Here is a 23,637-nt window from a genome sequence, read left to right on the forward strand (position 1 = left end):
ATGTGTCAATAGCATACTGGTTCTAAATTCCAATAATCTAAACCTACCCCCGGCCTCCTCTGGTCCACTGTCAATTAACCCTACACTCATGACTCATCCATCTGGAATGCTCTGGCTGCTTGGTGGGGGCATAGTCCTTCAGGTGTCAAAAACTTTTTGATTGGGCATTGGCCCCCACACATCTCTCTCTCTTCTTTCGATTATTTTCCATTTTTTCATCTCCATTTTGTGTTGTTAAACAGTCTGCAAATAGTTTTATTGAGTAATTTCATATTATATAAATAATAAAAAAAATATTTATAATCCTAAATTATGTAATTATTGTATAATTATTTTTTAAAAAAATAAATAAAATATAAAATTTATATTAAAATAATAAATTTTATTCTTTTTCAAAACGATTACGCGACGTTTATATACTTCACGATTGTATATAGAATTATTTAATTAATTTTTTAATAATAGACTCTACTCTTTTTCAAAATGATTATATAATATTTATATATTTTATGATTATAAATAAAATTATTCAAAACAAAAATATAATTAAATGATTATATTTATATTTTTTTCATCAATTTAAATACTTAAGTAATGATTTGAAATGATGTCAAATAGAAGAAAGGGAAAAGAAAAACCAAAACAATTCCTTGATGGGCTTGGTAAAATGATATTGATTAATTGTACAAAATATAGATAGTATGGCGCTGCTACAGATAAAAATAAATAAATAAATAAATAGAATCACCAGAAAAACTAACGCACTGAAATAAAGCCACATTTTACAAGATGTTTCTTCTTCTAATTGCAATTACAGTCGGCCTCACCTCGAAAGAGGTCCAAACCACTTAGAATGAAAAGAAGATTGGAAAGAAAGCAACACCAATAGCAGCACCACCAAAATGGCAATACCCAAAGGCGAGCTCCCAGCTTGCTCAACTGAATCATGCTCCGAGCGCAAGAGAGGAAAGTTGAACCTCCAACTTGTTGAATTTGAAGCCACGACGAATACCAGTAGGATAGGCAACAAGAAAAAGAACAGCTGCATGTTGATTGCTGTGTATTTCAACTCGGCCTTATAGTCTGCGGATTTAGAAAACCATAGCAAGACAATGACAATGGCAAAAATGGTGAGCAAATGGAGTGGTGGGGTGGAAATGGAGCCGAGAGTCTGGCCCGTCCACCCTTGTTTCCATTCTGGACCTCTCCTCTTAGTGTAGAACCACTCCATTGTCTCTATCTTGTCTCCCTCCTTCTCTCCAAGAATGGCTTATATAAGAAGCAAAAGCCTGGATTGTCACACTTAGTAGGTTTGCTTTGGCATATATTCTTTGGGTGTAGAATCACTTCACTCTGTTGATTAGCAAAATGATATTCTTGCTTTTGGAGGAGTGCTTATTAAGTTCATCCATGGTGAATAAGTTTTAACATTTTGTTTCAGTTCACGAAACATAAATATTCACGAAATCAATTTCTCGCATCACGTGGCCATCAACAGCAAAAATATTCTGCGGAAACCAGTTTTAGAGGAGCATATAAAAAGCAACACGTCTTTAATCCGGTTAAGTTCAGCACCCGTATAACACATCCTCATCACACGGATAAGGCAACCCCGGACCAAAGAAGAGCATATGCATACTCTTGGAAAAAGTTGTCGTCCAACGCTTATTTTCCACTTTCCTTCTATTTGACTAAAGTGGCCACCATTGATGTGTATGGATAATTTGTACACAAATTCGAGAGAAGACCTGTGTCCACGGTAATACTGTCCATATGAAGTTCAGGCCATGCAAATCAAACTTCTAGAAAAAAGCTTAAAATTCTTGATACAGATGCCAGTCATTAATAACTTATGCCACCAAAACATGAATTGTATACCTCTAGTTATCCCCAGAAGAGAGGGTAGCCCACGGAAAACAAACGAACATATTTTCTACCTTAATAAGAAGCATAAAACTGAAATTGATCAAAAACCCATCCAAGAAAACTGGCACATGGTTTTATTAGACTATACTTCCAAACTGAAACAGCTTCTCCTCACCAATTATTGCTCTCGTTGCCAAAACCATCACAATCAAGCGGCAACTTTCTTGGATGTCACAGAATTGACAATGGTAGCAAATTCAGGGCCCTACATCAAGAAAAATCAAGTTGTTATCATCGCATCGCATCACTAATGGGAAAACATCAATGCCAGCAATACATCAATGCCAGCAATATACCTTTAAGGAAGCACCACCAACAAGAAAACCATCGATATCTTCTTGCTTGGAGAGCTCAGCTGAATTGCCTCCGTTTACAGACCCTGAAAAGAATTTTGATTTTAGTTTAATTGTAAGCAGAAGTCAAGTATCACTAGAGTTAGAAGGCTAAATATCCCAACTGACTGAGAACAGCTGATGAGTTTTAAACAAAAGAAACTGCTCAGAAGAGGCCAAAAGTCCCAAGCCGGTACTGAGTTCTGGTATTAATAACAACGTTGGCAGAATTTACTTGTCAATACTGTGTTCATTATTTACATCTTATTTTACAAGTATTAGACAATTTATATGTCAGGAATGATGCACAGATCGTAGCACACCAGGTTAGTCATATCTGTTTGCAGAGTCTAATGATGCATCTTGACGAGAATTAGCTTTGGGCCCAGAAGGACACTGTAGTATCCCATCTCCCTCATCCTACAAAGAAAACTGATCTCTCTCGTATAACATCTTTCTGTTGTTTGTATAACACCTCATAGAACAGTGAAGTAAAATACAAATGAAGCTCTAAGCCCCAGCAGCTTAAAAGTAACATCGTAGAGGTGAACACCTGCGGATCTATAAGCCTAACCCCGCCCCTCCCAAAAAAAACAAACCTCAAAAAACAAAAAATCAAACTAAAAAAAATTATCACAGAGAAGAGATGACTATGGAGTGTTGGCTGCTTTTACCGACAGATGGTTACAAAGTAAAACTTTCAAATGCAGTAACTTTAAACATATATGATCCAAAAGTTGCAGTGTTTAAACTACCTCCATAAATAATTCGTGTTTTAGATGCAACTTCTGCTGAGACATTCTTCCTTAGCCAATCACGAAGAGCTACATGTACTTCCTGTGCTTGGATGGGTGTAGCAACTTTACCGGTCCCAATGGCCCATACAGGCTCATAAGCAATAACCACATTTTCCCAACTAGGCACTGCATCTGCACATAATGAACATGACTAGTGTTATGGAACAGTCAACATAGTTTCTTTTAGCAACAGGATTCCAACAGTGACTACATATTTCCCAAAAAAGGTTATATCAGCAAGAAACATGCCTGCAAAAGCCTTCAGTTGCTGAAAACAGACATCAAAAGTTTTCCCTGACTCCCTTTCTTCTAACTTTTCCCCAACACAAGCAATTACTCCCAGGCCCTGGCTCAAAGCATAGGCAGCTTTCTTTCCTATAAACTGAAGTTAACAAAGTTCAAGTTAAATTCTTAACTCACAGGACCAATTAGCAATGCACAGTAATCATCTTTTCTTGGAAACCTGTCATAAAAATTTTCATTAAAACTTCACCTGGTCATCTTCACCAATGATATGTCTCCTCTCTGAATGTCCAAGAATAACCCACTTGCAGCCAATATCATTCAATTGTTCCACACTACAAAATGGAAAATGGTAAAGTCCTTACATAAAATTATAAAACGGAAAAAAATGGGCAGATAAAATATAAAATTGTATTTTTAAATTATCAAATTATTGCAATCACGTTCAAGAAATTTTGAATACTGATAAACAAAAAGTACATTGTTTTAAAAATGCAGTGCAAATTGAGCAATGCTCCCCAAAAGTTTCAACAACCATTCTACACAATTGGGAAAATAATTTTAAAAAACTTTCCAATCTAAATAAGGAAAAATTATTAAATTACTAAACAAATATTGTAATCCAGTAAAGGAGCAAAACACTACAAACCAATTAGAATCTTCTGTTAAAAAAGGACGAGCAAGCTCACCTGATTTCTCCAGTGAACGCTCCTCCTTTTCCAACCCAAGAGTTCTGACCAGATATCTCGATCCGAGCATTTAATGTGTTTTTTACCTGATCGATGTAAATAAAGGGAGGTGCTACAACAACATCTGTACGTCTCACAAGAAAACAAAATTTATAAATTTCCAAATTTTGACTTGGATAAAATAATATCAAATTAAACAAACTTTTGTAATGCAAAACAACATGTCTAAGACTTGTTTGAACACTAAACAAAAGTCCATCTTAAGTTAAATTCATACTACTGTTCAAGAATGCACATTTTCTCAAGGATTACATAATGCTTCACTGTGAGGCTATTCAGACAGTCACAAACTTGATTTGCAATTTTACAGACGTTATTATCTTTGCATCCAAGTTTTTGCGTAGTGGTCACGGGTATAGTCAGAAAGAAGCTCGTTATAATGTCTGTGGGGAATTGAAAGAACCATATACTAAGTCCAATGCCGGAAATTATCTTACCAACATCAGCCTCCAATTTTGCACTGTTCAAGTCAGAGACAAGCTTAGTGATAGACTCTTTTGTCCCATTCTGTAAAGAAAACATTCAATATGAAGAATTTCAAACCACAAACGCAAAAATAGAAAGAGGAAAAATATCTATATTGCATCTGCAACATCCAACAGAATGGCAAGATTTTATAAAATAGAGAAATATAACGGAATGACGGAAAATTTTAAGAAATAACAGGCTATAATTTATGCAAACAAATAATATGGATCACATAAGAACCAGATTTGAGATAATAACAGTTCAAAGATAACATTTTCAAGAAAAATTAAAAACTTACACACTTCCAGTTTCCACCAACGAAGAACTGCAAGCACAAACAAGGAAAGACCAATTAGTATAAGGCCAAACGGGGGAATCAATAATACCAACCTAAGAAAAATGAATGTGGTAAAATTGCTGTTCAATGGTAGAGACTCTATTGAGAAAGGGTGTTGCCCTTTAGCCCATAAAACCATTATGAAGGAAAACTAAGCAATACGGACAAAAATAAATAAGACGAGAAAATAAGAGGAAGATTATGAAGCTAAGCCACAAATCTTCACTTCCTAAAACCACATTTTACAAGCAGAAGATAATAATAGGACCAGATTTAAATAAGCACAAAAAGGGTTTAAAGACGCGGTTTTGATCTCTTGATAGAGCTGCATGGTCTCGCCACAATGGATAAGATAATAGAGACCAAGATAACAAAGATCAGTCATGATGGTAAGCCCATCACCCCGAGGTTTCATGAGCATTGCAAGTCCAGATACCAAGTTACCAACAAGAAGGTTGAGTCTAACAAGTAATAAGACTGCCATATAAAAATAAACTGGTTATACTGCAGCTGATTAGAAAAAAGATCAATTGTTCGTTAAATGTTGGTCAAAAGCTCCATAAAGCTTCATTAATTAACCATTGCTGGAGCTCTTCTCAGGAAACATGTACATTTTTTTCCCACTTGGGAAACCCTGGGATTAACATATGGCTTTCTCATGGTGGTTTCCTTTGTTACGGTTTAATTTTAAGTTCAAATGCGTTTGGGGTTTATTACTTTCACTTGCTTATCCTTTTCTTTTCTTTTAAATTTTTATATCTTCATCAAGATTAATTTTTTCTACCATCTTAAATATATGAATACTCTAAAACAATCGCAAATAACAAATGGAAAAAGATAAGAATTTAAAAATAAAACCAAAGAAAAGAGAGCATTCGCTATCTTTCATGATAAAACAAAGATAACTTGTTCAAGCTTAGATCTAGAACATTATTGAGAGGCTCAGTGCGCTACCTTTCCAGTGCCGGCCATGGAGACAACACCGCGGGAGCCTTTACGAGAGGAAGAGAGGCGGATATGGGAGTGGACTTGTTGGAATAAGGAGTGAGAGTGAGAGTGGTCGAGCTTGGGGCAGGATCGGCGGAGGCCGGAGAACTGGGCCGATAGTTGGGATGCCAGGGATGTCGAGGCGACGGCCATCTTACGCGAGAAAGTGAGCGAGAGATTGAGTTCTCTTTGTTGTGGTGGTGGTGTGGTGTCGATGTTGTTAGCAGTTCACCTGGGTTGGCTTCTTTTGATGGTCTCTTCTCCTCGTGTCAATGTGTTTTATGGTAAAAATTCGCAGGTAAGTGGAGAACAGAGCTTCACGCGACTGCGCTGGACGTCGACCCCACGCTTGAATTGGATGATGATAAATTGGTTCGATTGGACTATCATACTCTCATATTTTGTCGAGTAGCCCTATTTCATGATACGTGGATAATCCACGGTGGATTCAAGACATTTATGATTTTTTGAGTGTTTTTTTATAATCTTTTAAATCATAATTTTTTTTTAGTGGACAAAATCAAGACTTATGTCTCGTGTTGGTGCAATTTTCCGGCATGATCCGAGTTAATATTTACATAAAATAAATAATAAAAAAAATTACAAATATCATTAAATAATAAAACAGCATGTCAAATTCAAATTTTTTTTTTATTCAACAAAAGGGTTTATATATGTCATGACGTTTAATCTCCTGACATAATATCATTAAACAACAAAATCACACATTATTTCTAAATGAATGAGTTATTTTCAAAATCCTTGTCTTCTTGACTCTTTGTTTTCATAAATTTTAATTTTTTTTTTAAAAAAAAACTAGTTTGAAACAGTTTAAAAATAGGCTTAAAAAATGTCCAAAAGTTACCCAATATTCTTTGTATTTCGAAAAAGGTATTGGGGAAATCTAAACCAGACAACTCAAAGGCGATATTTTTACAGGTATGCAACGAGTGGTGGGGAGAGTCTTAACGCGCTTTGAAAGGCGCTGATGATACCAAAGACTTACAAGATTGTAGTTGTCGCTGTCCTTCAACGAGAAGACATTTTGGCATGGTAATCTCCCTCCAACGACGACGTCGTTCAACTACTCTCTATGCAATTTTGCCTTTGTTTTCTGAACGGTAGGATAATATGTTAGGTCTACTTCATCTTGCCACGTGGCTAAACCGAGGAACAGGATGTGGATTAATAGTGGTGTGATGGATAGGTAAGATACGTGGACGGTCAGTGGAGCCTTTCTCACCTATCCATCATATCCGAAACAAAAAGAACACTATCTTGAAAATCCTTCTGGGTTTTTGAAAACATTTTGTGTTTTATACAGACCAAAAAAAATATGGCTAGGAAAAGGAAATTGAGGGTCAAAATTCAAATCCTTGTTGAGTAGGTAGTGGGTACCTGACTAACTAAATTGCTTCACAACCAAGGATCCATGCTGTTGATCAGTAGGTGTACCACCAAACCTCAGGGTTTAGTTGATGGATATGAAGGTTTCTTGAAAAGATAAGAGACAATTCAAAAAATAGTAATCCTCTGCCAGTTTCATGTCCTGTATTGTGTCGATCATGCTCTCTTAATACTCAAAATGGTTCAAAGTTTTTGCTGAGAGTCGATGTTTTTTTCTGTGCAAAATGCAGACACAAGAAGCAGTTGAGACGGTTGAGAACAATGGATCACCATATCGACTTGTTGTTTTGTCTTTTTTCACCTCCTTCACCTCATCCTTCCATAAATATCCTCACTTGTGGCCTCTGCTGACATCTCCATTGCGCCCATAAATATCATAATCAGCCATATAGTTGGTTAGAATAATGTCTGTTTCAGCATTAAAGTCCTTTGGAAATTGTGACCAGCAGTTGTCATGACTTGATTAGACCTATTGTTCGGCTTCTTTTTCCTCTGGTTTTTCGGTGGTAGTAGGTTATATCGTTCAGCACAAACTCATCCTATTGGATCCCATAGTTACCTCCCAATTCTAAAGGGTAGAAGCATCATTTGACCACAAAGATAAGAGTTACCTCTCTTAATGATCATTGTAAATTCCACACGAAACACCACAATTTAGCAATCTCAGTGTACCATCCAATCTGACAGCCTCTTTAGAGTTACATCTGCAGACTGCCCGGGTGTGTTGAAGAATATGGTAGTGATCTGCTCCTTTATAGATTACTTTTCTTTCGTCCCGGTATCAAGTCATTTCTCTGCATACATATGGAACAATCTAGCCATCCAAGCCCTGCACATGCCAAGATCGTTGGTTAGTAAAATTCGCACGTCTGTGTGTATATGTATGATATCCTAGCATTCAAAATGATAACACTAACAATATCCACCAAAAGGACCACAACAATACTTTGTTGTTATATCTTGTGAAAATGGGCAGATAAAGTCGTTTACTAGTTAATGTATAAGGGCATGGTATGCATCGTTGTTTTGTATGATCCACCTACAAAAACCCGAGTTAAATCATAAAATAGTGATTTTTTAACACATTAAGAGTTTCATTCATGTCAACAATGAACAAATATACTACAAGAAATGGATTACAAATAGACCAATCTACCGAGGTTTTCATCAATATGTTGGACTTTGAATAAAATTGGAGAACTCCAAAATCTCTTGTCAAATCCATGTAGAAAATATAATAAAAGTGCATACCTGTAGCCATGATGGAAGAGCGCAGCGGTATGATCTCTCACGTCCAATATTAACTCTCTGGTAAAAACTCACAATGATGATATGTGTAAAGTAAAAAGTAAATCTGAAGTGGGGAACATAACCTTATATATATAACACCTAGAATTTCAGTTTTGTCCATCGTAAAACAATAGAATTACATGGGTCCTTAATGGGTCTCTACACATGAATTGGGCCCGTACCACTTTACGCTCATGAACTGCCAAAATCATGAGCTTCAAGAGATGTGTTGGCCTAGTTATGTCACTTTATTGATTACATTTATTTAGTCTTACAAACATTATCCAAACTTTATATTAGGCAATTATACAATATTGTGAAATTCCTAATCTATGTAAGTCCATTAATATAAATAATGCTAACACAATAAACTAAACAAACAAGCTTTAAGGCACTTCCCTTGCCCAGAAGAAGAGGACAGCGAAGAGGACAGCAGAGACTACATACCTCCTCTATATTTGTATGGTGCATCATGAGAACCCAACTTCGATATTGCTGAATTGCTTTAAAGAGAATTGCATCTGCCTCCGTTACTTTGAAAGTAATTCAGCTCCGAAACATATTAGGTAATGAGTGCCTGGAAAACAGTTCCAATCCTAGAAAGAATTTCTTTTGTTGTTGGGAGGTGTCTTTCATTTTGGACTGGCCGGCTCCGTTTCTTTTCCTTAAGCAATATTGGGGATAAGAGGATAATTCGTATCCAGGTTCTCATCGAGGTTGGTGCTATTTGGGCCAAAGACCACTGGTTTGGACGAGCTTTCGACAGAAATATACTGCTGGTGGAACCTTTGCAGAAGTTCTGGGGTAGTGCTCCAACACACATTTGTAGGGTTTCCTGATGCACATGTTGAAAGGAATTGAGCAAAGTTGTATCAGAAAGATGTTGAGATTATTTTAATCCCATTCATATATGGTGAAAATTTTAAATCCCCTCACACCATGGGCAAAGGCAATCTTGTCAGAACCACGTTTAGTCAATCCATCTCAATTTTGTGCCTGTTGGTTTCTTATGACGTTGGAATCAGACAAAATGGTAGCAGAGAAAACTACATTATAAAGTAAGAAAGAAAACATATTTATATTGCAACCTCAAATTACCTTTAATGTGCAACCTCAACTACCAAAATCATTAATGTGCACCCTAAACTATTGGCAATTTGCAACCTTGGTGTTAATGCTAAAAATTGCACAACAGATTGGAAGAGAGGAAATAGTCATTCCCGATCCACGAGATGATTCAGATGTCGATACGGTACTTTTCGCATTCATCCATGAAATAAATAACAAATAAATAAATAAAAATAAATAAAAAATAAACACATAGATTTACGTGACTCCTCATAAAAGCTTACGTACACAAGTTGTTTAGAGGCAAAATCCACTATAATAGGTGAAGATTTTACAATGTCTCATGACCTCATATATTGCTCAATACAATGAATTAAATTAGTCTCAGGAGTGTCCCTCTAGAGAATTGGTAGAGAGTGCATGGAGAGAGAGTCTGTCTGATTTGTGGGAGAGCTACTCCTTATATAAAAGTTATTTCTTTTGAGTGATAGAGTCCAACTTGACATATAATATATTTTTCCTTTTAGGAATCTGAGCCAACTTATTTGCCTTATCTCTTACCTGTCTTATCTCTTGAATTTATCTATTCTCTTTATAATAGATTTCCAAAGGGTTTGATCAGTTAATTTAATCCCTAACACTTGGTTAAGATACTACCTTTAAGATTGTGTCATGAGTCTCATCTGCATCGTTTTGAACGTTGAGAGATTGACAGTTTGATGGTCTATATATAGTGTAGATCGAAGAAACAATGATGGTTCAAGGTGCAGATTATATGGGCTTTTTTTAAATAAATGTTCTACTGTTAATTTGCATATTATGACGGTGGTAATTAGATATTAATTCGGTGGCATCAAACAATAAATAAAGAGAGAAGTATTATTACCAACGACATTTCCCAACTCCACAAACTGCTTGTTTAGCCGATCCCTCCTCAATTTCTCTCGGCCAGCTTTCTGATTTTTTCTTGCGGATATGCAATCCTGGAGTTTCACTTCAGATCACCTTTCGACTGCAAATACATAGATAAATACACGAAAGCAATTGTTGGATAAAGGGCATTTTCTTGATTCAGTTCAAACATGGCAGAAGACAAACGAGTGCGAGAAGTAGCACTTCCAATGGAGTAACGAATATTGTAGTAGTGATTGCAGAAAAACTTCATTGTATTGCTCATAAATAGAATCACTTCCAAGGATGCATCTTTTCACACGAACACGTTAAAAAGCTTAAGAATAAAAGCTAGCTCAAATTCCAGAAAATCAGAATTGATATTAACCTGGAGAGGATGGAGTTGCATGGGGTAGGGGTGGTTTGGATGAATTCCATATACCATATTTGGCAAGAGAGAGGGAGGAAAAAAAAAAAAGACATTTTGTTGTTTATATAATTATTTTGAAAATTATTAAAATAAGGTAGAGCTAACGTCTCCTCTCTCTCTCTCTCTCTCTCTCTCTCTCTCTCTTTTTTTTTTTTTTTTTTTTTTCTGAAAAACGGTAGAGCTAACTTGACGTGTATATTTTTTAAGAAAAATTCTATACACTATATTATCATTCCATTTTTATCTTACTAAGTATGATGTGGCATATTTATCACCATTAAATGATCATTTATTGTATACTTTTTTATCTTCTATGATAATGAATGTGTCACATACCACTTAATATAATTAAAATAGGATGAGAGTGTGGTGTATGACATTACTCTTTTTTTAATACTTACGCAACAAATGTGAGCAATCAGTCTCCCGTCTGAATTTAATTATCACTTACATACAAGAGCAAAAAAAATCTGAAGATCAAGAGCAGTCATTGTGTATAGAGGGGATATTGGGGTCCTTTTTGTACTAGGTCCATGACTGATAAGCAGGTCTAACTTTTCATTTTGATCTGAGTAATACTATACATCACACTCTCGCTCTATTTTAGTCATACTAAATAGTATGTGGCATATTCATCACTATTAGATGATAAATAAGTATGTAATAAATGGTCATTTATTACCATTAAATAATTATTTATTGCATACTTCTTTATCATCTAATGGTAATAAATGTATTACATCTTACTTAGTGGGATGAAAGTAAGATGATAGTATGATGTATAAAGTTTTCCTTTTGACCTACAAGGTCTGCAGCCCAAGGGCCCACGGGAGCTTGATATCAATAAGCGGGCAACATCATTCGCAAGGAGCTAACGCCCCAAGATGAAGAAAGTTATCTTGAGATAGATAACCCCTATAAATCAGAACAATTATCCTCACATTCTTTGTTAAAGGATAATTAGAGATAAATGTAAGGAACAGATGGTTATCGACTCTCTAGACATGCCCATGCATCTCTATAAAATAGTATATTAATGTAACAAATGTTCTCTTGAGTATTATTGAGAAACTTAAGCATTAGAATTTATCTTGGGCAACAAGTGTCGTTGGGTTCTTCAATGCAGATTGTTTGAGTGGCTGATGATGTGAAACATTTTCTTTACAGTGTAAGGGTTTAGAATTTTATTTTTTAATGCTTACTCATCAATTATAATTAATTTTAATATAATTTATTTTCATGACTTTGTGTCTTTATCTATTATCTATTTATTTATTTATTTATTTTTGTTAAATTAAATGAATTATTTTATTCATTATCTATATACTACATATTTGATAAGAAAAAAAATAAAAATAATTATATATAATATGTAGTATAAAAATAATAAGTAAAAATTTTCACATAAATAACGCTACACTCCGACCTTTGTCTATTTTATACTTAATAAAATTTTGTTTCCCGATAAAAGAAAAATTATCACGTACACATTTCATTAACAAAAATGGTGGGCGTGACAAGGTCTAGTATTACTGTAGGCCGCGTACTATCGTAGCACTGTCTCCTCTTTCTTATACGAGTTGGATTGGCGATTCCTCGTAAGTTCACTTTCCAATTAGACGGAGAGAGGAAGAGAGGAACCAAAGGAGAGGAGAAATGTCGGGTATGGGAGACGGGTACGTGGGCACGGCCCAAGACGCCGTTAGGATCCGCAAGCTCGAGAAGCAGAGAGAAGCCGAGCGCCGCAAAATTCAGGAGCTCAAGGACAAGTCCGCTTCCGCCAAAGGCCAGCCGGGCCTCCTCCAGTTCGGTAAAAGTCGGGCCGAGGTGTGTACTCGATCATTCCACTCCAAACTAAATTTCGGCTATCTAGGGTTTCTAATTGCTTCTTATATCTATTCCAATTATGTATCTATATCGATTTTTGTTGTTGCTATTATTGTAATTTGATTGTATTTTTTTCGAAATGCGTATTTCAGATTCTTGAGCATGCGTTCAAGAAAGAAACTGTGGGTTTGGTTACAAGGGAAGAGTATGTTGAGAAGGTATTGTAATATATTTCCAGTCCAAAATATTGAAGTCTGATTGCTGTTTATTGTTGATATGAAACATTGCGTAAATTCTGGTACATGTGCACTTTGTTGTAGAGAATTAATATACGGAACAAAATCGAAGAGGAAGAGAAGGAGAAACTTCAGAAGCAACAGCAAGAGTGAGTTCGTGTCCCTTTTTTAATATCAAATTTCGTGGAAATTAGTCTAATTTTTGCTAGGACCCTTTTCTTTTTACTGTATATTTAATTTGAATTAATCAACCCATCGCCACTATTTACTACCCTACACCCCGCATGAAGGAAGCACAATGAGAGAGAGCTTGAGGAGAGAGATGTCAGAGAGAGAGAGCTTGAGGAGAGAGAGATCGAAGAGAGAGAGAGGTCAGAGATAGAGAGAGAGCTTGAGGAGAGAGAGAGGTCGGAGACAGAGAGAGCTTGATGAGAAAGAGAGAGAGGTCAAGAGTGATGTGTCTAAAAAAAAAGAAAGAAAGCTGCCATGTGTGGGGTGTGGGGTGAATAGTGGTTGATGTATAGCAAAACTCATTTAATTTTCTTGTTCCTCATGTTATAGAGAGGAAGAGCTCCAATTGAAAAAGCGTAAACAGAGGAAGCCAAAAGGGAATTCTCGGTTATCGTTTGCGGATGATATCGAGAATGGCAGTGAAGAGGAGGATTGTGAAAATGGTAAGTCCTTGTTTGTTTTCCCAACTCTTATCAACTCATTTAATCTCATCTGATCATTACAATTTTTTCGAATTTCCATACAAAATAAAATAAACAATTCAACTTTCAATTTTGATCTTAACTCATTTCATCTCATCTGCAAAAACAAATGCAAGTCTATATTCTTGACTTAAGATATGAAGCTTTCTGGTTCTCCGATTACTACGATTTGCTCCCGAAATTAATAATGTTTCACGTTATTGTCCTTTTTACTGGCATGATAAGGCGGGAATTTTTTTATTATTATCTGCAGTAATTTTTCTGCCTTCACTATGACGTCCCCTTCTATCACTTCTGATTTTGAGGCCTAGTTATTATTATCATTATTGTGAAGTTATGCTGCATAACGATTTCCTGGGTCTGTGCTTAGCCATCTTAAAATATGCGTAGTTTAGTTTACCAAAACAGAGAGGACTTTTCTTAACTCCTTCCAACATCTTTATGAAGACCATATTGCAGGAAAATTTTTTTAAGGTACTCTATACTCTTGTCAAAAAGTTTCAACTAAATGTCATATCTTAGGATGACAGCTGTATAGGGGAATGTGTTTGTTAAATAAGCTTGTTGGGAATGGAGCCATATACAAAAATACAGTGAAACCATAGTAAAGTTGACTTTTTAAAAAAAAAATTATATTTGAAGTTGGATTATTAGAATTGCATTAGTTATTTCTGAAAGTGGTTCATTTTGTTTTTTTCTTTTTTAAAAATTAAAAGTTGGATCGATGCAAGCGTCAGAAACCTCGTTGCTGTTGTCTTCTTGACTATATTAAAGTAAGTTTTAATCTTATTTTTTTGTAGAAACTTTGCAATCAAAGAGACTTCGGCATGGCAAACTTGGTAAAGATCCAACAGTGGAAACTAGCTTTCTGCCAGATAGGTGTGTCTCTCTCTCTCCCTCCCCCCCCCCCCATTCTCTGTGGTAGTGGGACTAACGTTTGATCATAGTGGTGATGAGGGTGCTATTTCAGTGAGCGGGAGGCAGAGGAACAAGCTGAGCGTGAAAGGTTGCAGAGACAGTGGTTTCTTGAGCAGGAGCAGATTCGAAGTATCTCTGTGTTCTGAGCTGGTAAATTTTGTACAACTGCATGGAAACAAAATTTTAACTGAATCCATATTTTCATGCATTTCAGATGAGCCTCTTCAAATCACTTACAGCTATTGGGATGGAGCTGGCCATAGGCGGGTGATTCAGGTGAGTAGTAGTCAGCTGAACTCCATATATACTGTCTTTTGTTCTGAACTTTGAGGTTTCGGTTTACTTTTTTTTTTTTAATATCCTTGTCCCTGGTTACTTTTCCCATTATTTAAGGTACGCAAGGGGGATAAGATAGGAGAGTTTCTTCGGTCTGTTCAGCAGCAACTTGCACCTGAATTTCGAGAAATTCGAACCACTTCAGTTGAGAATTTGATTTATGTGAAAGAAGATGTTATCATTCCCCACGTAAGATCTTGTTGTAAACAAGTGTTTAAAGTATGAATTTGATATTTAACTGTTGAGTATGTGTTAAATAATTTCTCTTCATTTGTTTCCATGATTGTGGGATTGCAGCAGCATAGCTTTTATGAGCTAATCATTAACAAGGCTAGGGGCAAAAGTGGACCGGTAATGTTCGATTTTAAAATTCGGTTTTATCATTTGCTCTGTGTGCACGTGTGTACTGGAGGAAAGGAAGGTGTGGTGGCCCTGGTGGGATGTGTTTTCTTGCTTATTTTAACCATGGTCCAATTGGTAGCCGAATCCTCAAAAAAAGAGGTAGAAAAATTAAAGAGAAGAAAAGAAGAGATTAGTATTTGATGTTTCTGTTGATTGGTTATCTTGCAAATGACAAAAATCGAGTTGGCTATGCCTTACTTGGAGTTGTCGGCTAGTCCTGCTTTCACCTCTTGGTTTTGAGTTGGATTTTCCCTTTCTTGATTACCAAAAGGAGAAAAAATATGTTCTGTGAAATTTGAGGAAGATGAAGTTGAAGTTATCCTGTATACCCCTGATCTATAAAAAGTCTATGTAATCTATTGATTGCTACTGCCCTACATTCTTCCATGTTTCACCTCTGCTTACACTCAGTTCTTTGTTGCCACTTCCAAGGGTTTTGTTAGCGAATCCTGCTTCAATTGCATATGACCAAGAAATTGGGTCCTTTCAGTCAAACAAGTGGCCTTTTTCCCTTTTAATTCTCTCTCTCTCTCTCTCTCTCTCTCTCTCTCTCTCTCATGCTGTAAGAGCATGTATTCTGTCTTTATTCAAGGTGACTTATTATGTTTTTTGTTCCACGCAGCTCTTCCACTTTGATGTGCATGAGGATGTGCGAACAATTGCAGATGCAACCATAGAAAAGGATGAGGTATATTTCCTTCCTGCCTATTCATTATGGATCTCTTTTTATATCAACATCAAAAGACAGGCACAACCGAGCCTGAAATATTACTTTTCATGCTTCTTAAAATGTGGCACATGCTAATGGTGTATGACTTAATTTAGGCCCAAAATGCTAATGTTGGGATTTTAGGATCTTGACCTCTAAAGCGAAGCTACCTGTATATTAAGAACTGGGCTGTAGGCTGAATGGCACTTTTTTACCCAATTTTAAACTATGCGGTGGTAGGCAGGCTGGGGGTTCTAATTCTGAATATTCCTGTTACACGCATAATTTAAATTTCTAGCATCTCTTTCTAACCGTATGTCTATGTTTTCCTTGAATCTTCTGACAGTCTCATGCTGGGAAAGTTGTCGAGAGGCACTGGTATGAAAAGAACAAGCATATTTTCCCTGCTTCAAGATGGGAGGTGTGTTACTCTCTCTGTCTGTGCATGAGCTTCCGCACGTACATACTTTAGATTGACCTAACCCCTATGTTTATGGCACCGGTAGCTATCAATCCAGATTTTCTATAATGCCATGGCATCTCGGCTTACATTTCAGCTTAGGTGCTTCAGAAACATCCACTTGAATGCTTTTCTCTGTTTAGAAACTTGGACATGAGTGCTATATAATAACCCTCTTGGAGTTCTTTGCTTGTCTGATGTGACAGACTGCATATTTGCTGTTTTTGTAGCTGCTTGTTTTGGAAGAGCAATGGAGAGTTGTTATGATGTTCTACAGTATAACTTCTAATCACACTTTCTATCTATTGTTGGTTTTGGCAGATATATGACCCAACAAAGAAATGGGAGCGTTATACCATCCATGGGGACTGATTCATCATCGCACATGTACAGGATACAGAATTTTGTGCTTAGTTTTAAAAGCAGTGTAACCTGATTTCATTGACAGTTGCTCCGGCTCATTTTTCGTTTTGTTCTTCCATGTCATAAGTTAAGTTAAAAGGAGAACTGGAGTTGGGAATTCCTTCACTATTTAACGAAACAGTTGATGGAAATGTTTGTGATAGATTGGAGAGACTATTTCTGTGGTAATTGCAGCACCCATTTTCTCCGACTTTCTATTTTTAGTTGTCCTTTTACCATACATTTTTGGTATTGGAATGCAAAGAATGTTATATGCAATGATTATGATAAATGAAGTGATGTTGATTCTCCTTTTGGATCCCCACAGCTACAACCTATTTTCAATTTAATGAGGAATAGGATCGTCAATCTTACATGCTTGCAGATGTGATTCTTTGTTCAAATTACATTTTTTTAGATCTAATTAATTTTAATAATTAATTTCTAATCTTATCATTTAAAACCAGTCAATTGTATAAATTAGTGTTTGAGTAGCAACAAAACGACGCCATTTTGGTTTCATTACGCTTATTTTGTGCTCGCAATCAAGTAGTACGTAAAATATAAAGATGCAATTTTTACGACACTTTTAGAGCATTCTCATTGGAATAGTTAAATTAAAGTACATTTTTTATGAATGTAAGATAAATTTAACTTTTAGCTATTCTATTTATATAAATCTCCACATTGGAATAGTTATTTTTTCATTATATGACAATAAAATAATATAAGATGAATTTAATTTTAACTATTCACATCAAATCTCCAAATTGAATTATCCATTTATTCATTATATAGTAATGAGTAATTAATAATTTTGAAAATTTTTTAATTTTTTTAATTATAAATTTATTTTATTTTATCATATTTTACTATTCATAATATTATATATTAATTTGTAATTGTATTCTAATTATATTTTTTTAATTGTCATTTAAAATGGAGAGAGAAATAATTAATATTAAAAGGAGAGAGAAAGAAATAATATAAAAAGGATTTGATGAATGAATAGTGTGTTCCAAATTTAGAAATTAGTTTGGATATTACTGTAGCTATATTCTAAATATTTGGAATATAGCTAATTCAATATGAGCAATTTATTGACCTAATAGCTAAATTCTCATTGAATTTAATTTTTAACTAATCTAATAAGAATGCTCTTACACGGCGGCTTTCTACCCAGAAACTTAAAAAAAAAAACTAATAAAAAAAAAACCACGTAGTACGTAACGTTACAACCAGTTATGTTTGACCCGCGGACCAAAACCTGTTCTGCTCTGCTCTCCTCTCTCTCTCTCTCTCTCTGGCATTCTGTGTTTTTATAACCCAACCCGTACCTCACTCTGAATTCCCAATTCCACACAGGCAACCACCAAAATTAAAAAAAAAAGAAAAAAGAACCGCATAACAATCTCTCCTTCCCATTCTAAGCCCCCCAACCATGGCCTTGAAGAACGTTAGGGTATTCTTCCTCGCCCTCCTCCTCCTCGCCTCTCCTTTCGTCCAAGGTTAGGCTCCAGATCTACATCCCACTCGCTCATCCACTCATTCGGTTGCATACGTCTGTGTCTTTTTCGTTTTTAATTCGTTTCGTATTTTAAAATTTTGATCTTGCATGTTATAAAAGTCATTCATTTGGGTTTGATGTTTGCATGCGCGACGCCATTGCGATGATCTATTAGAAAGAGATCTGGCCCGATTTAGATTCTGCCGCTGTTTCAGTTTTGCGCTTTGATTTCATCCTATACTTCATTTCTCTTAGCTTCTGATGCGATGTTCAATTTTATATTTTCCGCGGTGTATGTACCCCCTGACTCTGTTTACTATGACATCGGTTGGTAACTTATTTCTATTGCTTTTATTGCTTTGGGAAACGAAATTTGACTTGATTATATTTTCTCACAGTAAAACTTAAAGTGATTATATCTGTTTTTGGTAAGTAAAAGTGATTATATCTTTTAGGAGAATAAAGAGAGATGTACTTTTCAAATATTAATGTCGGAAACACTCCCTTTTGGGGAAAATTTTTTCCTTCATTTTTTTTTTTTCAGGAAATGATGAAAAGTAGTTTTGGATTGCCAATTAAATAGTTTCTAACTGAAGTGTCGTGGATATTTGATTGATTAACCGTTTTTCATGGTGAACTAGTATGGCTTGCACCAGTTTCTCAACTGTTAGCAGACCATTTAAATCAGCTTGAGTTCTAGATTTTGATCAAAATGCTTGGTGAATTGGGTTTGGAGGTGTTGGGGCTAATATCTGGTTGAATGCCCGAGTTCAATTACAAGACATGATATAATTTTTCCGTGGCTCTTTCATAATTGCCAGATCTTTTATATGATAGTTGCTAGGTGTCAATCGGATTCGGAAGTGGAATCTACTGAGGCTGTTGAAGAAGTGGGTGATCTTGGGATCGTAGGTGAGGACGTCCAAGATTTTGGTGATGAGAATTTCAGTCCAGCTCCTGGAGTTAGTACAATCTGTGTTTTCCCAAAGAATAGTGCTCGAGGTAAGTCTTATCTGTTATGTGCATACAAGTGCCTTATTTTGTTGTTGTAGAAGATGTCTGTGTTTGATTGGATTCATTTCCTTCTTGTAGTGGTGCCAGCTGGAGAAGAGACTGAGCTGCTGGTTGGAATGAAAAACGATGGTAATTAGTTCCCTGTTTTGTTGTTATTATCTATGTGTTGAAATGCATTGGCAGTTGTCATGTTATGATGTTTAGTCTTTTCACTGCAACTTTCTTTTAATTATTGTTTAATGCTCAGTGCTTAGCTCATTTGTCTATTTGGATGAAAAACAGGGGAGTCAACTGTGAATGTCATTGCAATCAAGGCCAGCATTCATCTTCCTTTTGATCATCAGCTTCTGGTTCAAAATCTTACTGCACAGGTAATTCTAGGTAACTTAAAATTTGTTTGGATTTCTGATGTATACATGATCGCTAAATAAGCTAGTTAGTGTTTTTATGTAAGCCTATGTTGCATATCTTGTTTTTGATGACATGGCCTTGTGCATTGAATTGGTATTTTGATATTTGCAGTTGTGTGCTTGTTCCAGAATCATTTTTTTATAAGTAATATATATTTATTAGTAAGGACAATGGCGCAACCCAAGTACACAGCTATGTACATAAGAGACACCTAGTTAGTAGAAGAAGCTTGTTCCGGAATCATATGGGTCACTTCCATATGATTTTAGGGGATTTAATCATACCTGGTGTATTGCATCAAAGTTAACTTTGCGTGTCAAAATACCTTTTATGTTAGCAACAACTACCGGGGAAGTGTGTTATGCCTTTTGTGTTCTCAGTAATGTTATTGTTTGAGTAGTGCTAATGGAGGGAAGGGAACAATTGGAATTTTGAAGATTATAAAAAGACAGTGGCAAAGTCAAGGATCTTTTGTTCAGAGTCCTATACAATTGGATGGCTGCTCAATTTTGTTTTCCTATTTTTAGTTTTTAGGATTTTTCTATTACTTTCCTTTTTTATTTATGATTAGTTGTATATCATGTGTGCTCCTTGTATACCTATATACCACCTTTTTTATTATCAATAAAGTGCTGACTTGTAAAAAAATATTAATGTTTGAGTTTCCATGTGTTTTGGTATTTCTTTTTTTGGCATATATATCAACTTTTCATCGTTTGACATATGTTTTCTGTCTTTTTTGGTTGTGATTCTCCCACTGTAATAACTCATATTTAATAACTGAGGGTGGTGAATGAGATCCTACATTGTTTAGGAGGGAGAATATATATATATTTTTTTTATAAGTAATCAAGAAGTTTTTTTCATAATTATAGGCAAAGCCCAAGTACACAGTAAGTATACATGAGAAATACCTATCTATAATGTACAGGAGAGAAAAATCCATATAGTTTATTATGAGCCCAATGAACTCCAATTGTAACATCAACCAGTCCTTTTGGAGAATAACTACAAATGTGGCTTGAACTTTTCTTATGTGGTTACAAATGTTATTAGAGTCAATCCTAACCAAAAGGATGAGACTGGAGAGATGTCATCTTTAACAGAATGGCTTGACGAGGACATCAAGGACATAGATTTAAGAGGGGAGATTGTAATATCGTGGATTTAGAATGAGAGGATGTGAATGAAATCTCATATTGCTTGGGAGGATAAGTTTTTGCAGTTTATAATGATTCCAAGAAGAATCCAATTGTAAGATTGACTAGTCATTTCGGATTATAAGCCCAAATGTGGCTCGAACTTTCTTTGGATCATTGCACCCACGTCTTTATGTTTCCTATTATTTTGTTGCAGAAAAATCGTTTTGTATTGTTTAAAATTCTTAAGCTTTATAAATTTCTGCCTTGGTGCACTTGTTGGGGTGGTGCTCTTTCAGTTGATGTGTTTGCTGGGGTTTTCATTATTATATCTCAGCGTGCGCGTGGTTGGGTGGGGGGCAGAACTGTTTTCCATACTTTGTTTCTTCTATTTATGAACAAAGCCTTCTAGATTTCTTGTTTGGTTGGTTTCAATATGTTATTTCCTTGTTTACATATATGTTGGTGTTGAAATCATAGGCTTTCAACAACGCTTCAGTACCAGCTTCAGCCCAGTCTACATTCCCATACATATTTGCAGTCAGCAAGTTCTTGCAGGTATTGTGTTGCTTTGAACGTTGTGTTCCCAATAATCATCATTGGAAGTTACTCCATTTAGCATGGGTTTTTCTAAAAATAAAAAATAAAAACCATGCAAATTGATGAAAAGAAGAACCTTTTACTTGATCTTACGCTTTTCATTCTTTTTGTGCAGCCTGGAACCTTTGACCTTGTGGGCACCATTGTATATGAAATTGACCAGAATCCTTACCAGAACACCTTCTATAATGGTACCATTGAAGTTGTTGAGGCTGGTAATCTTCTCAGCATCGAGTCTGTTTTCCTTGTTACGCTTGGAATTGCACTTCTTGTCCTCCTTGGGGTATGGGTTCGTGGTCAAATAAAGAACCTTTCCAAGGTATGTACTTTCAGCACTGCAGTTTGTATTACTAGATCCTCCATCAACTATGTATCTGAGAATAAATATAATAGGTCATTAATTTGTTTCCATTGCTAGGGTCCAATAAGCTTATGTTAAAAATGTCCTGATACAAACATGCAATTAATGTGCACTATCAATATTAGTAATTTTTTAGGATTGGAAATTTGATTGGAAAGTGATTTCCTGACCTTTCGCTGCTTGTATTTTGAACTCTTGTGTGAGAAAGTGTGGCAATTCTTCAGTTATGATCTATACATAATAAAGTGAAAGGGAAAGGGACTGGCAGCTCATTAGATGTTTGCCTTTTATCTCTTCATGGCTACACATTGTATGTCTCTTTCATTGTTTCCTCCTTGTAATATTTCCCTATTTGTCTGCATGTACTTGATCAGAAAACTAAAAGGGCTCCCAAGGTGGAAGTTGGAACTAAGACTACAGATGCCTCAATGGATGAGTGGCTTCAGGTGAGGGTTTATGCTTTACCATGACACTGAATGTTAACACAAGTTTTTTTTTTTTTTTTTTTAAATTATAAGCAAATGTTAACAGAAATTGTTGTCCTGTTGTTTGTAAGTATTAGTGGCTGAGTGTTGCTATCATTATTTTTTGGGGGGTTCATTCAAACTAATCTGGGTACATACTCCCCTATAATCAATATCGAGAGCATTAAATGGAAATGGGAAACACAAAAAAAGGCTAGTCAACGTCTTTGTAGATTCTGGTCTCTAGTATGGCATATAGAATTACAAAGATCTTTTTTTTTTGCGCACACTTTTACTGTCCATTTGATGAAATGGTGATGACTAATGTTGATATATCCTATTTCTGGCTTATTCCAACGCTCAGGGAACTGCATACACTCAGTCATTGTCCAGCAAATCAAAGAAGAAAAAGTAGATAAGCATTCTCATCTGGTTCCACTGCACAGGCGACTTCACTAAAGTGCAGACTCCAGTGACTCTCTAGGCATTTGGAGATTTTCAGAGAGCTCAAAAAATTGTAGTCTTGAAAATCAGACCAGAAAAGACTTGTCTTGCTGTTTGTAGTTTGTCAAAGAAAATTTTTAATTTAAAGTTTCTTGGAGATGAAGTTGAGCATTTTTTAGTTAAAACTAACACGGATTGAGTTAGGAAGGATACAATTTTTCTTTGAAACTAGAGAATTTTTCTTAGATGATATGGCTTTTTAATATTACAATTTTAGCTTGGTAGCTTCTTGTGGGTGCATCCGGGGTTGTGTTTCGTTTCTAGTCCAAGGACTACTGTGATGTAGGGCGTGATGAGTTATCATTTTGAAGAAATTGGTGCAGCACATTCTGCATTGGTTTTGTCAAGATGCTAAGGTTTCTTTGCCAAATGAATACTCTGAAGTGATGACAGTTGGCCTCAAATTGTTCACATTTGGAGATCAAAGGAATGTGACAGATGTTGTTCCAACTTCTGGGCGGTTAATACTCTTCTTGGGTGTCCCTCATTCAATGAAAGCTTATTCCTATTTCTTGATTATCAAACTAGATTTTCTGCGAGAGTGCTGTAATGGGCCCTTACTGAATGTGAATTACAGGAACTTAGAGAGAGAGAAAATAGAGTAGAAGAATGCGAGGGAATTTCTGTTAAAATTCATCTTATTCCTTTCCACTGTGTTCCAATCTGTTTTTATAGTTGAACATTAATAGCACGACACCGTTTCAGGCTT

The 23,637-nt window shown here is 35.7% G+C and overlaps 3 protein-coding genes across 3 annotated transcripts; 2 read left to right on the forward strand and 1 right to left on the reverse strand.

Moving 5' to 3' along the window:
- Positions 1-1,753: 1,753 nt before the first annotated feature.
- LOC108993359 (triosephosphate isomerase, chloroplastic) lies at positions 1,754-6,104 on the reverse strand. Its single transcript, XM_018968246.2, has 9 exons — positions 5,807-6,104; positions 4,814-4,840; positions 4,485-4,554; positions 3,988-4,111; positions 3,549-3,633; positions 3,305-3,437; positions 3,014-3,187; positions 2,223-2,305; positions 1,754-2,131 (listed from the first exon to the last, which is right to left on the reverse strand). Exons 1-9 carry the CDS (start codon positions 5,990-5,992, stop codon positions 2,075-2,077), a joined length of 939 nt encoding a protein of 312 aa, XP_018823791.1. The 5' UTR covers positions 5,993-6,104; the 3' UTR covers positions 1,754-2,074.
- A 6,400-nt stretch (positions 6,105-12,504) lies between these two features.
- LOC108993434 (protein XAP5 CIRCADIAN TIMEKEEPER-like) lies at positions 12,505-17,239 on the forward strand. The gene is made up of 12 exons (XM_018968356.2): positions 12,505-12,752; positions 12,905-12,970; positions 13,073-13,137; positions 13,550-13,662; positions 14,502-14,580; positions 14,672-14,748; positions 14,834-14,895; positions 15,013-15,144; positions 15,253-15,306; positions 15,980-16,045; positions 16,413-16,487; positions 16,848-17,239. The coding sequence occupies exons 1-12, from the start codon at positions 12,582-12,584 to the stop codon at positions 16,896-16,898; spliced, it is 1,011 nt and encodes a 336-aa protein (XP_018823901.1). The 5' UTR covers positions 12,505-12,581; the 3' UTR covers positions 16,899-17,239.
- A 906-nt stretch (positions 17,240-18,145) lies between these two features.
- Positions 18,146-23,155, forward strand: LOC108993420 (translocon-associated protein subunit alpha-like). The gene is made up of 8 exons (XM_018968334.2): positions 18,146-18,436; positions 19,273-19,437; positions 19,528-19,578; positions 19,732-19,820; positions 21,480-21,557; positions 21,715-21,918; positions 22,335-22,406; positions 22,789-23,155. The coding sequence occupies exons 1-8, from the start codon at positions 18,370-18,372 to the stop codon at positions 22,837-22,839; spliced, it is 777 nt and encodes a 258-aa protein (XP_018823879.1). The 5' UTR covers positions 18,146-18,369; the 3' UTR covers positions 22,840-23,155.
- The last annotated feature ends 482 nt before the right edge of the window (positions 23,156-23,637 follow it).

This window comes from Juglans regia, chromosome 13 (assembly GCF_001411555.2).
Source record: "Juglans regia cultivar Chandler chromosome 13, Walnut 2.0, whole genome shotgun sequence".
Taxonomy (NCBI): domain Eukaryota; kingdom Viridiplantae; phylum Streptophyta; class Magnoliopsida; order Fagales; family Juglandaceae; genus Juglans; species Juglans regia.